The sequence below is a fragment of the Lemur catta genome, chromosome 10 (assembly GCF_020740605.2).
Source record: "Lemur catta isolate mLemCat1 chromosome 10, mLemCat1.pri, whole genome shotgun sequence".
Classification (NCBI taxonomy): Eukaryota; Metazoa; Chordata; class Mammalia; order Primates; family Lemuridae; genus Lemur; species Lemur catta.
The window spans coordinates 20263986-20277443 of NC_059137.1; the positions used below are offsets into that span (position 1 = coordinate 20263986).

The following is a 13458-nucleotide window of genomic DNA, read 5'->3' on the forward strand; positions in this document are numbered from 1 at the left end:
TTATTTTAAAAAATCTTCCTCAGATACCATATTAAAAATGTTCACTGGGCATTAATTTACCCTTGGCCTGTTTTAGGGAAGTGAAGAAGAAAATTGAAGACCTTTAGGGAAAATATAGCTTCAATTCCTACTCTCAGTTTGGGGAAGGCATTAAGCCAACAGTATTGAAAACCTTTCCACTGTTCCCCATTGTCCAGAGAAGGAAGTCCATTCGCCTCAGGGTTTCTTCATCCAGGTGTCATCTCTTCAGTAAGTCCTTACCATGTTCTCCTCCCCCAACCTGGGCTCCCGCAGCCAATACAACACTTATTAGACTGGTTTTTAAATTTATTTATTTATGCAATCTCTCTCCTCTGGGAGACTGTGACCTCCTTCAGGTCAGAGATTTTGTCTCTTTGACCTGGGTCTCCAGCACCCAGCATATGACCCAGCACAGAATGGTTGCTTTGCAAATGTTGAATGAAGAGTGACTAAATGAATAAATAAATGAATAAATGAATGATTCATCCTTCTGGGTCCAGCCCAAACCTACTCCTCCAGGTAATAGGCCATTTCTCCCCCTCCCAGATAGTAGTCAGTTGGCTCTACAATGGCAATTCCAGGACAGTCTTAGGGAAAAATACATAGGAGAATAGCTTAGGAGAGGCAATTCGGGTTGGAAGGGATGTGTGCCCATTTTGTGTGTGTGTGTGTGTGTGTGTGTGTGTGTTTATGTGAGGGGGCGCTATGGAGCTCCTTAGAAAGTCCCCTTGGAATAAAGGCGTAGGGCTTTTACTTAGATTATATATATTTGGGGGAGTAGGTGGTGATGAGAGACTAGGACATGCTTTGGGGTATCTTCTCATTTTGTCTTGGGATGAGAGGACATAGAATACTTTTTTCTACAACCTGCTTTATATATATATAGAGAGAGAGAGAGAGCGCGAGAGAGAGATGGAGAGAAAGGTAATTGTAGATCCACATGCAGTTCGAAGAAACAATACATAAACCTTCCATGTACTCTTCACTCGGTTTCCCCTTATGTTCACAAGATCACAACCAGGACATTGACATTGATACAATCCACCCACCTTACTCAGATTTCACCAGTTTCACATGCACCCATTTGTGTGTGTGTGTGCGCGCGCGCGCGCGTTGTGTGCACACTTTATGTCTCTGAAAACGGCTTTCCCTCGCACTGGAGGACGGGAAGGGGTCCAGGGTGATCGCTCTCCGCACAGCAGATCTCCCGATCTCCCGCAGACGCCAGTACGTGCTTGCAGTCATCTCTTCCTGCACGCAGTAGGTGACCAACAATCGTCCACATAAACACTTGAACTTGTAATGTCAGTGCGTGTGCAAGAGGGGAGCACAACGTTTAAGGTAGAAAACCGAGCCTGAAGCGTCCAGTATTTTAAAGGCAAAAAGAAAAAAAAGTTGGCTCTTTTCCCCCACAATTGTGAATTAGCTAGCTGGCTAATGGCTTCAAAACGATCCTGGTGCACATGCTGCGACGGCCGAGGAGCACCGTTTTTGAGCTCCCTCCCTCCTCTGCCCCCAGGGATGGAGAACTGGGGGGCTCCTCCAACCCCTACCCCCACTTTCACCCCTTCCTTCTTCGGGCTGGACTGTTTCACCCCGTCTCCAGGCAACGGCCAGGCGCGCCAGGCGGGACGTCATTTCCTGAAGAGCCCGCGGGGGGACAGGGCGGGAGAGGGGGAGGGGCAAGGGGGCGGGGCCAAGGCTGGGTTGGCGACAGCGACGGCGTCGGAACTAGCTGGAAGACTCGGCCCCGGGCGGCTCAACAGTTCGCAAAGTCCGGGCTTGCAGTCGTGCGGCTCCGTCTGCGCTCGGGCGGCGCAGGGGCGCGGGGGTCCCCGGGCTGCTGCATCCCGGGGCTCCCCGGACATGCCCCGCACCCCCTGCCGGACGCCCGCGCGGCTTCATCGGCTGTGACCCCGGGAGCTCTGGGACTAGAGCGACCCCCGCCCCAACTTTTGACTTTGGGGTCCCCCAGCCCAAGAGGAACTGGCGGCCCGGCTGGGGGAGCCCCGGGCATGGTGTGACGGGGCGGTCAGCTTTGCTGCGCCCCCACTCCAGCCACCCGTCGTCTCTGTGCCCTCCAGAATGTAGCTGCTCTCTCTGCGCCCCCCGGACTCCAGCCGCAGCCTCTGCGATCTCCGGGCTCCAAGAGCCAACTCTTTGTCCCCCAAGACTCCGCTGTCGTCTTGGCGTCCTCCGGATTCCAGTTTCACGACCGCAGCCGTCTTCGCGCCCGCTAGGACTCTAGCAGCGGTCTCCGCAGCCCCCAAGATCGAGCCTCTGTTCCCGTGCTCCCTAAACCCAGTCTCCAGCCGCCGTCGCCGCGTCTCCTGGGATCCAGCTCCGTTCCGCGTCCCCCCAAACCTGGACTCCAGCCTCGATCTCCGCGTTCCCCGGGATCCAGCTGTCGCGCCAGCGCCCGCGAGAGCAGCAGCACCCCACCGCGCGCCCCGGGTCCGGCCGGGCCTCGGCGGGGAGATGAACGCGCAGCTGGACGGCGTGTCGGTGAGCTCGTCCTCCACCGGCTCGCTGGGCTCGGCGGCCGGGGCGGGCGGCGGCGGGGGCGCGGGGCTGCGGCTGCTGTCCGCCAACGTGCGCCAGCTGCACCAGGCGCTGACCGCGCTGCTGAGCGAGGCGGAGCGGGAGCAGTTCACGCACTGCCTGAACGCTTACCACGCGCGCCGCAACGTCTTCGACCTGGTGCGCACCCTGCGAGTGCTGCTGGACAGCCCGGTCAAGCGGCGCCTGCTGCCCATGCTGCGTCTGGTCATCCCTCGCTCCGACCAGCTGCTCTTCGACCAGTACACGGCGGAGGGCCTCTACCTGCCCGCCACCACCCCCTACAGGCAGCCCGCCTGGGGCGGCCCCGACGGCGCGGGGCCCGGGGAGGTGCGCCTCGTGAGCCTGCGGCGCGCCAAGGCCCACGAGGGCTTAGGCTTCAGCATCCGCGGGGGCTCGGAGCACGGCGTGGGCATCTACGTGTCGCTGGTGGAGCCGGGCTCCCTGGCTGAGAAGGAAGGGCTTCGGGTTGGGGACCAGATTCTGCGCGTCAACGACAAATCCCTGGCCCGGGTGACCCATTCGGAGGCCGTCAAGGTAGGGCTGTGGTTTGGAGAGGAGTTCCTGGCAGAGTATAGGCAGAGTGGAGCAGCTTCTTCAGTAGCTCCATGCTGTGTGTCCTTAGGCAAATGACTTGACCTTTCTGGGCTTCATTTTTCTTGACTTAAAAATAGTAACATCTAGTTTATGGAGCAAATAGGTGCCAGGCACTGGGAATATAGTGATTCACAAACAGACATAGACCTTGCCCTCCTGGGGCTTAAAGGCTAGTGCAGGAGTAGATACTATCAAATATAAGGGCAAATAGATGATTAAAAAGTGTGAAAATGGCTGTGGATTCTTATAAGCATTAAAAGAGATAAAGACTTTGCTTGGCATATAGTTAGTAATCAGTAGGTTCCCCCCCCCACCAGCTGCTATTGTCACTGTCCTATAGGTTTTCACCTCTGAAAGAAAGTTTTGTTAAGCTCTCCAGTGGCCTGTGGAGGCTGGGTGACCCACAAAGCTCTGGCCTGACCCTGGTGTGTTGTGACCAGGCTCTATATTTTGGAATAAGTCACTTGCCTTCTTAGAATCTCTTGTTCTGTACTCGGAAAATGGGACAACTGGACCGGATAGGTGGCCCCTAACCTTGTTGGAAATGAGGCTTCTGCCTGAATGTCAAAAATAAGCCCTCCCCCAGCCACCCCGAGAGTATTTGCACTTTTCGAGTCTGTTAATGGAGGAAAAATAGCCTCCTGACAACAAGCTTCCAGGAATTTAGTCAAGCTGTTTAAAGGAGTGTGCTGGCTTGCTAAATCTCACAGCCCAAGGCTATTGAAAACCGGTTGGAGCATGAGATGGGTGGTGTTTGGTTCCACGGGTGGATTCAAGGGCCCCCTGCAGGCACTTAGCCAGCCCACTCCTGTGTGTGCAAGAAGTGAAGAGTTTGGGGGCAAAGGAACATCAGCACACCCCCTGCTTCTGCAGAGAAACGCTTCTCAGGGGTTTGGGCTGACCTATGACCCCGCCCCCACAAGCCTCTGCCTCCTGGTCCTCCTCGGTGCAGGTGTTTTGAACTCCAGCGAGAGTTACTGGGAAGCTCCTAGGCAGCACAGGCCCCTGGCTACTTCCTGTAAGCTATTCAGTGACCTGTGACCAGGTGAGTCTTGAGCCAACTCCCTGGCAGTGCACCTGGGGCACCACCATCTAGTCTCTGACCTTGGCTTCCCTCATCTGTTTCCCAGCCCATCGACCCCCTCGGGCTTTCAAAGCCCCCTGTGGCTTTCAGAAACTTCTTTTCAGCTTCTGGAAATAGGCCGATGGTTTGTATTGTTCCAGGGTACAGCGGGCAAAGCTCATTGTGAGTCTCCGTGCAACAATTCTCCTCTCTGTCTCCTCTCCCCATATCAATCTTCCCCCTTTGTCTAGCATTCTGTATATTTATAAAGAAATAGTACATTAGCCTTGGCCCCAAAAGGTCTAGAGTTCCCAGATGATAAATTTATGCTCTAAAGATACTTGATTTGAATGGTCATTTACAAATATGGATTCAATTTTAGTGGCAATTTAAAAAGACTTGGGTGACTTAATCATCACAAGTGGATAGGCTTTGGAAAGGCTGTCAGTTAACCCGGACATCAAAAACACGACTTTCCCTTCATTCTGCGCCCCAGACTCAGCCCTGCCATAGGGATCCAGGAGCTTGGCTGTGAGTTCAGCTCACCAACAGGGCCCCCCCCTCCCCATTTTGTTGATCAGGCTCCAGATCTTCTGTCTGCACCTCCCTGGACTACCTGGTGGTGCCCTTAAGCTGCGACTCAGAGTAGCACCAGCAGCACCAGGTTTAACTCGTTTATTTACTCTGTTGCTTCCTGCGTAAAACCTGAACTCTCTATGACACAGTTTTTGAAGCCCGAGAATGAATACTTGCCGGCAGGGAGAGGTTGATAGGAGCAGCACTGTCCTTGAAGTGTGGGAGCCTGTGGCACAGGAGCCTGCGTGAGCTGCGCAGCCCTCGTCTCTGTCTCTGTCATTTTTTCCAACGGCCGCAGCTGCCAAGACAGAATGAGCTCCTGCGTCAGGCTTGCCCCTCTTCCTGCCCTTGCCAGACACATACCCTGCCTGGGATGGACCCTTTGGATCCTTCAGAAGCAACAGGCAGAAGGAATGCTGCGTGTCACATTAGCACTGGGGAGAAGGAGCTAGACTGTAATTCAGTGGGTGGAATTTAAAACGGAGGAGGTGGAACTTAGTCCCTGGGGCCATGGCGGGGTTGCACGATGGGCAGATAGTTTCAGAGACAGTTTAAAAGGACACCTGGACAACTGTTGACACATTTCCACAAAATTAAGAGTGTTAAGTCCCTTAACTAAAATCCCAAAGGGGCCCCAGCTTCTCTACCGGGCACAAACTGCCCTTTCTCCACTGGGAGCCTCTCTTTGTAAGCTACAGTGCTGTAGGGCACCATGTCAGGGATTTTTCTGGTAAAGATGCATTACCATTAACTAGGCTGGAGACTCTGTTCGATTTCACCAGTTTTCTGCATGCATCCTTTTTCTTTTCTAAGGTACCACATTGCGTTTAGTAGAAGATGTATTATTGATCTTAAAAATCTTAATTTTTTTTTTCTGTGATGGAAAGATGAGGGAAGGGTCCTCTGATCATCCCAAAAGGAGAGATCAACTGTGTATATGTAATAAAAAGAAAATTAAATTAAAATTTAGTAATCAAGTTAATTAAGAGTTTATGAATAAGGGAGGGTTGCAGCTTTTTAAAGAGAGGATTGAGCAGACAAAGTTGTTTCCATTTCTCTTTCTGACAAATCAAGCATCTGTCGCTACCCAAAGTGGTTCGGTGAGGATTTTCTACTTCATCCACTGGGGCTGCCATCCCTCTCTTGAAACCCATTTGCTAAATCTGAAGTGACAGGTCCAGATAAGGCAAGCCATTTACTATTTGCAATTATGTTGAAATGTTTGATTTTTGAAAAAATCTATCTCGAAAGAACAGGAGCCAAACTAATGATAATAAAAAAGTAGATCTTTCAAAGGTTTTCAGCCAGATATGCTTGATAAATTGGCCAAGGGGACCAGGGATGCTGGCTTAGACTCTGCTGCACACTTGCTGTGTGACCTTGGGCAAGTCACTGATCCTCTCTGTGTTCCAGGGTGGATGGGCCAGGGGCTGTCCAAGATCCCTTCCGGCTCAGACAGTGTGATTTGCTTGGTATCTGCGGCACAGAAGACATTTAGCATATCTAATCTGATATTTTCTTGTTCTTTTGAAATCGCTTTCATTTAAGGCAGAGTAAATAAAGAAAGTTGGCTGAGGGATTGGGAGAAGAGAGTCTTGGCATTCTTGTGTAGCATCCTACTAAGTCAGGAAATTGATGGGTTACATACTGTACTGACAAGATCTTGACTGCTGTCTCTTGACCCAAGAACACCAACCCTTGTGCTATTCCAGAGTTAATGAGAAAATGACAATAGGATTCTGGCACAAACAGTACCCCCCTGGGAGTGCTCAAAATCAAATACACTTACCCGCTTGCTTTCTCAGTCTCCTGGTTATGGGGTAGCAGAACGCAGTGTATACAGGTGCTGCTGGGGTATGTGCATGTGTGTGTGTGTGTGTGTATGCTTCATCTTGATAAAAACTAAATGGCTTCCTTATGCTCTCAGCATCCCCATGGTAAATCCAAGGAACATATTAGAATTTGAAATATCCCAGAAGTTAAAAACTGTTACTGGCCCTCTCATTTAATTAGAATTATCACACCCTCCTTTCCTTTGCATAATAAGCTGGGAAGAATCTGTCTGTATTAATATGTCATTATATTTGGTCCAGCACGTTCTAAATGACATGATTGTCCTTTTCCCATTGTACGTGGTTAGCTGAAGCCATTACAGATTATTACCACTTCCAACTTTGTATCTGAAATGTAGCTTCTCTCCCTGGTCTTGTTCTTGTATTCCAATTTGGAAACCACAGGCGTGCACAGACTTTCCTTTGGCCCTGCGTTCATTCTTGGGTCCCGTGAGTCCTGCCAACAATGACATGTGGAAAGCTCACTATTCATAAACCCTTTATTGAGTAGATTTTTGGTTGCTGCATACCAAGAATGTAATGCAGTTTATTGAGAGGGTCCATTTCTTTAATTTAATCTTGTATATTTAGTTGACTCAAGCTGATACTCAAGGTTTTAGAAAATTGTGATGCTCATATAGGACAAAAACCTCTTTCAACTGATTATTTACTGTTCAAATCAAAGTAGCATTTTGTAGGGTAGAAGAGAATGCTTTTTTTTTTTTTTTTAAGAATTGCTATTTTTATAGGAGAAGATTCTTGCCTCCTGACTTGAAGGTGGACATCAAAGAGATAGAGAATCACCCCAGCACTAGCGTCTTGTTTTTCTGTCATTCCCCTCTGGTGACAAACCCAGTGTTGTTTATTACTTGCCATAGATTCATCATTTGGATGGAGCTCCAAAGATAAGTATGATCCTTTAACCCCCGACCAATTGGATCGTGTATACCTTGCTGCTTGTCACCTCCACCTACCACATGCCCGGTACACAGCCTGTCTGCACCTGTCAGTGCACGCAGCCCCTTGTGCATGTGCCTGTCTGCTCACGCTCAAGGCACATGTACAGCTCCTTGGAGTCATAATCCCCCCTCCGTCCTGCAAAGGGCTTTGCACTGAAGCAAGCATTCATAGAGGATTAGGCTCCAACTGGCTTTCTGGTGAGGTTCTTTTATGACCTGGAAGGACAGCCTTTGGTCTCCACTGCTTGGGGACCCCCAGACTAGTCCCTAGCCAGGACCAGAGAATCTGATTACGGGGAATGACATTAAATGGCTAGAGGTAGCTGGAGGCTGAAATACAAATCTTTCAAAATTGATTTTTTTCCTTTTTTTTTTTTAACCCCCTAAACAGGAATCTGATATTAAGTCTGAGCTCACACAGACTTCTAATTGCGCCCCAGGGTCAGGGTGATTTTTAAGATTTCTGTGCTGCTGACATTTCCCTTTTATGTTTACAGCCTGGCAGGTGGAAAGGGTGCAGAGAACAGGAATCAAACGCTCCCTTTATTCCTTTCCTGTGCATTCCCAGTGTCAGGTGCAGGAAGCAGCACCATGAGGCTAGTGCATTTGTGATTTGTTTTTGTTAATACACTTTTTATGTTTTGGAGCAATTTAGGTTCACAGCAAAATTGAGCAGAAGGTACAGAGATTTCGCATATACACTCTGCCCCCACGCTTGCATGGCCTCCCCATTTTCAACATCCCCCACCAGAGTGGTACGTCTGTTACAACTGATGAATCTACATGGACACATCCTGTCTCCCCCAGAGTCTGTAGTTTACATGGCACTTGCTTTTTAACTTTGCTTTATCAGACAACTATTGGGAAGAGAGGAGGTTGACATTAGTGAGCACCTACTATGTGCCAGGTACTTTGTCCTTCCTTTCCTATTTAATCTTCCCCAGGGAGGCAGGGAGGCAAGAAGGGTCATGCGCAAGGAGATGAAATTGGTGAACCCAAGGTCACCATTGGGATTAGGAACCGAGTGGAACCCAGCCCTCCTGGAAGACAGTCCCCTGCTGGAGGGCAGGCAGATGACACATTTTTGTGCCTGACATTTGGGGGGCCATTAAGAACCACCCAGAAACTTCATTTTACTAAGTGGGGGGTCTGAGACCTACTCATCAAGGGGGAGTGGCATGTCTCAGCCCATCCCTCATTGGCTGGAGCCATTCGTCTGTACATCCTCTGAGCAGCACTTACCAGCCCACGAGGGTGTGGCTGGGACCTGAAGTCAGAGATGAACAGCACAGGGGCCCTGTCCTTGGGGAGTCATGGGGAGACAGAGACCCATCCATGGCCACAGGCCCCCAGAATTTTCAGTGCTGTGACATCCTCATGCCTCTGCATCCCTGCCACCCCCTCCAGAGCAGTACCGCCGTCCCACCAGTCCCTTCATCCCTTTACCCGGCTTTAATTTGCTCCTGCTCACCTGTCAACGCTAAGAGGACATATCAGTGTGTTTGTTTATCATCTGCCTCCCCCAGGACAAGTATGCTCCATGAGAGCAAAGATTCTCCAGTGACAAGTGGCTCATTCACATGTCCCCAGTGCCCGGCACACAGTAGGTGCTTTAATAAATAAATGAATATTTACCAAATGGATGGAATGATCTTGCTCCTAATCCAGTGCTGGTGAGTTCAGGATTCTCTGGCTCCTGAGGGTAAGATCTGAAGAAAATCTGAGGGTGGCAGCACAGTGGACGCCGGACAGAACCATGGAGGAAGGCCGTAGGCTCTAGTGTGTACTTTACTACCAAGCTGGCTGTGTGGCCGTGGGCAGCTCATGTGACATCTCTGACCTCTGTCTTGGGAGCTGTGAAATGGTCATAGCCACCTCCCACCTGCCTCCTTCCCACATGGCTATGGGGATCAAATGACTTCCTAGGTGTGACGACATTTGAAACCTTTTGCTACTATTTTAGTGAAAAGCCTTTTTAAATATGTGGTCTGTGCCTAGTGGCAATAGCTCTTCCCATCCCCTGCAGCCCGGATCTACCCTATGAGACTCTTTCAGCTAGTTCATTTGTCACTTTGCTCTTAATTTTCAAACCCTATCCCCAGAAGTGGGTTATTTCAGCAGCCTGATTGTGTCTGTGATTCCAAAATAGAATCATTTATGCATTCTGAAGCAATCAATGAACCACTTTTGGGTGAGATACATCTTCTGTCTTTTTTTTTTTTAAAAAAACTGTTCAGGTTTCTAGAAGCCCCAACATTCTGGGTGAAGGCTGAGTCCCCAGCAATCACACGTGTGTTTAAAAACTGCTTTATTCTCCACCAAGAACGCATAAATGGATTTAGCTTTTCTTCTTTTTCAGTCCCGGCACCTTTGCTGCCTTTCCCCTTTGAGAATTTGTGCTCCTGCTAAATTGGCTGTGGCTTTGCTTCAGCTGGCAGCCACTTTGGTTGTGATTGTTTCTCTCTACCTGAATTTCCTAATATCAGCATCCTCCCGGCTCTGAATGCAAAGCAAATACATCAGCCATCCATAAACAAATCCCCGAATGTCCTCTTTGCTGGATTCTAAAGCTCTAGGCTACAGGGAAGAACAGAGTAAAGTAACATCAAAAAGGATGTTTCCAAATACCAGGTGTTGGGGCCTTGGAGGTGGTAATTCATAATGCTAGCTTGCCTGAGAACCAACATGCTCCCCAGGCGGGTCTTAACTACACTGAGGTTTACCTTCCTCTAGGATCCCCCACCCCCAACAACGTTTGTCCACATAATGACTTGACCAGAGAGGTGGACCCATCCTGTCCCTGTCCTTAGCTATTTTGGAGCAAGATTCCAGATGTGCAAGGTCAACTGATACATTGGAAAATCCAAGAGATGAATTTTGGAGATGAACTGGGTTCATCTGGCAGTATTACTTGGCTGTGACCTTGGGCAGGTCCCTTTACCACTCTGTGACTCAGATATCCCCACCATCTAACCTGGCACACATGGGTCATGGTCACTGTTGCACATCAAAAGTCTGAAAAATATGACAGTGGAGGTCCCACTGCAAACATTGTGATGAAAAACGTTATTGACTGCATTCTCTTGGCTTTGAAAGTCCTCTGTTGTGCCTGCTTAGTTTTTTGTTTTTTTAAAGTGCTATTGGAAGAAAATACCTGGACTCGGGGCCCCTATGATCCATCAAAGCTGTTTGAATTGCAGAGTCATTTACTAACTGTAGTCGATATTCCCATGTAGACAGAATTTCTTTAAAAACATAATTGCTTCTATCTGGCTTTTGGCATCTGCATTTTTGCTTTACAGCAGTAATAAAGCCCAGTGGTTGAAGGGAATTGTGTGTCCCCATATCTCTTCTGATTATCTGTGAGGCCTTAAAAAACGTGGAGAGGCAGAGAAAACAGACACAGGGCCCAGAGTGTGGCAGCATTGTCCCCTGCATCGGCCACATCCCTAACCTCAGCATCCATCCTGATGGGCTCCCCAGGGACCCTGATGGGGAGGGAGAGGAGGTGGCTGTTCCCAGAGCCCATTAAAGCAATTAATGCAGGTGAAAGTGGTGCTTTGATACCATGGGCTCCCACACTTAAAAAAAACACCAACTCTGTAATTTATTTGAACCACATCTGAAATGGTGTGTTAAGCCTCATTAAGAGGTTTCTGATAAAGAAAAGAAAGTGGTCCAGCTTTCAGAAGTTAACCTCCCTCCGGTGTAGATAGGGAAACGTCTGTTCGAAGTCGGGTGAGGGGTTTTCCTTCTGCCATTTCCATCCTCCTGTCCCCAGATGGAGAGATGGCATCCTTTGTCGTGCCTGGACCCAGTGTACCCTTTCTGTTTTCTCCATTTCTCTCCTTGTGCCTCCCTCCAATCTCTCTTTGGGGAGCCCCAAACCTTTCCCACATTTCCTCCAACTCTCTTGAGTCCTCCCCCTCCTCCTCCAGGAGTCCTTCCAATCTTGAGATTTTAAGTCTACTTCAAAGGTCGATATCCACGTACAGATCTTCCTCAAACTCCTTTCTCTCTTTGTGCGGATGTCTGCATCTCCACCCATCTTCTAGCCTTGCTGTCCCTGCACAGGATTTATGCCTCCTTTGTTTACGTTTTCAGCTCTTCTCCAGTATTAGGAATCTTTATTTGTTCTGGAAGTCCTAGCTCATTTCCAGCCCTCTGATGGTGGCTTCTCCTCTCCCCCTCAAAACGTGGACTTCTCACAAGTCAATGACCTTGGCCTGCCCTTCTCTCGTACCAGCCCTGAGCAGGTTGGACTCTCCAGGCCTGACCTCTCCCCAGCACTTCTCAGACCGCACTTCCCCGTGTCCCCACCGAACTGCAGCGTCCTGCTCGCGCACCTGTCTGTGTCCCGCCTTGCTCATCTGTGCATGGGTCCATTCTCCATCCCGGCGGCAGGGTGCACACTCTGAATGTGTATCTGATCCAGCTGTGCCACGCCTAGGACCCTGCTCTTGAGGTAGGAGCCTGCAGCGCAGAGGCCAGGCTCCTCAACTTGGCATTCGGGCTGCCGGTGATCTGATCCCTTTACCCGCAGACAATCCTTTTCTCCAGCTGTTTCCCAAGTGGAGTCCACACTTGGCCAGACAAGCAGCCTGCCCTCCTCTGAAACAAGGCTTCGATTCTCTCCACCTGTTGGTGCCCATAGCCCGGGAGGCCCAGCCTCAGTTCCAGCTTCCCGGCAGACCCGCCCACCCTGTCGCTGCCCCCATCTCCGGGAACCTTCTCTTCCTCCCCTGTCACTTCGGTCATGACACAGACAATCTATTTCCTGGTGTTTTCTTTTCTTTGTTGCTCAGTGAATGATGATAAACTTTGAAGGGAGGCTTTTCCTTGTAGAAATGACTTTGCAGCCATTTGACAAGAAAACCCACGAGAAACCAGAAAACCCTGGCCCCGGCCACCCTGCCCTTTCCCGGGCACACTCTGCATTTTATTGACTGGTGATCGGGGACAGAGGTGGCATTGGGCACTTTTCCTTTTCCTTTTCCTTCTTTGTTATCTCTCAGCATGCCGTGACCTTTGTCGGGTTTTTATTTTGTGCATTGCCTGTGGAAATACCCTGATAGTTAACTATGACCTCAGCTCAACCCCCGTTAGAATTAACTGATGACTTGTGAAAGCATCTCATTGAATGGTGAAGTCTCTAAATTCGTCTACACTGCCAGGTCAGCTCACTTCCAGCATGAGAACAGGGTCTCTCCTGGGCCTCGGGTAAAAGGCTGGTGGTCGTCAACCTGTCACAGACTGGACAAGTTAAAAGGTCATTTTGTTTGGTTCATAGGAAACATGGGGAGTAGTGGAATCTGCCTCGGCTCCTAAAATAAAAATGTGTGTGTGTGTGTGTGTGTGTGTTTTATTTCTTTATTTTAATGATCTAAGATATATGGGCTCAATTTTTAAAACTTGGACAGCCCAGAAAAACACAAAAGAAGAAAACAAAAATCATTATAATCCCACCTGCCCACCCACCCAGAAGTAATCACTGTTGACAGTTTGATACCCGGTTTGCATCTGTGTGTACATTTGCACTGCGGATTCTCTGCAAAACTGCCATTCTGAGCAGTTATCTCGCCTGCTTCCTTCACCAAGCAATGTATCATGACTCTTTTCCCACCTTGATAAATGTTTCTAGAACATGATTTTTAATGATTGCGTAATATATTGTAGTGAAGAGGTACATGATTTATTTAACTAATTTCTTGTTGGATGGTTTGTTTTTTTTTAATATTATCCATATTGCCGCTTTAAACATCCTTGCACATTAATCTTTAGATGCATCTCTAATAATTCCTTGGGCTGTCTTTCTAAAGGTGGCATTGGCTTGGGGGGAGAGGCATAATTT

General features: G+C 49.2%; 1 protein-coding gene across 4 annotated transcripts in view; it reads left to right on the forward strand.

The window, feature by feature from the left end:
* The first annotated feature begins 1731 nt into the window (after nt 1-1731).
* The window catches only part of WHRN (whirlin), an 85285-nt gene continuing 73558 nt past the window's right edge, over nt 1732-13458 (forward strand). For all 4 annotated transcript variants that reach the window (XM_045563536.1, XM_045563539.1, XM_045563537.1 and 1 more), the window contains exon 1: nt 1732-3117. In XM_045563536.1, the coding sequence (XP_045419492.1) occupies nt 2500-3117 (618 nt within the window). In that variant the 5' untranslated portion in view covers nt 1732-2499. The remainder of the gene's footprint in view (nt 3118-13458) is intronic.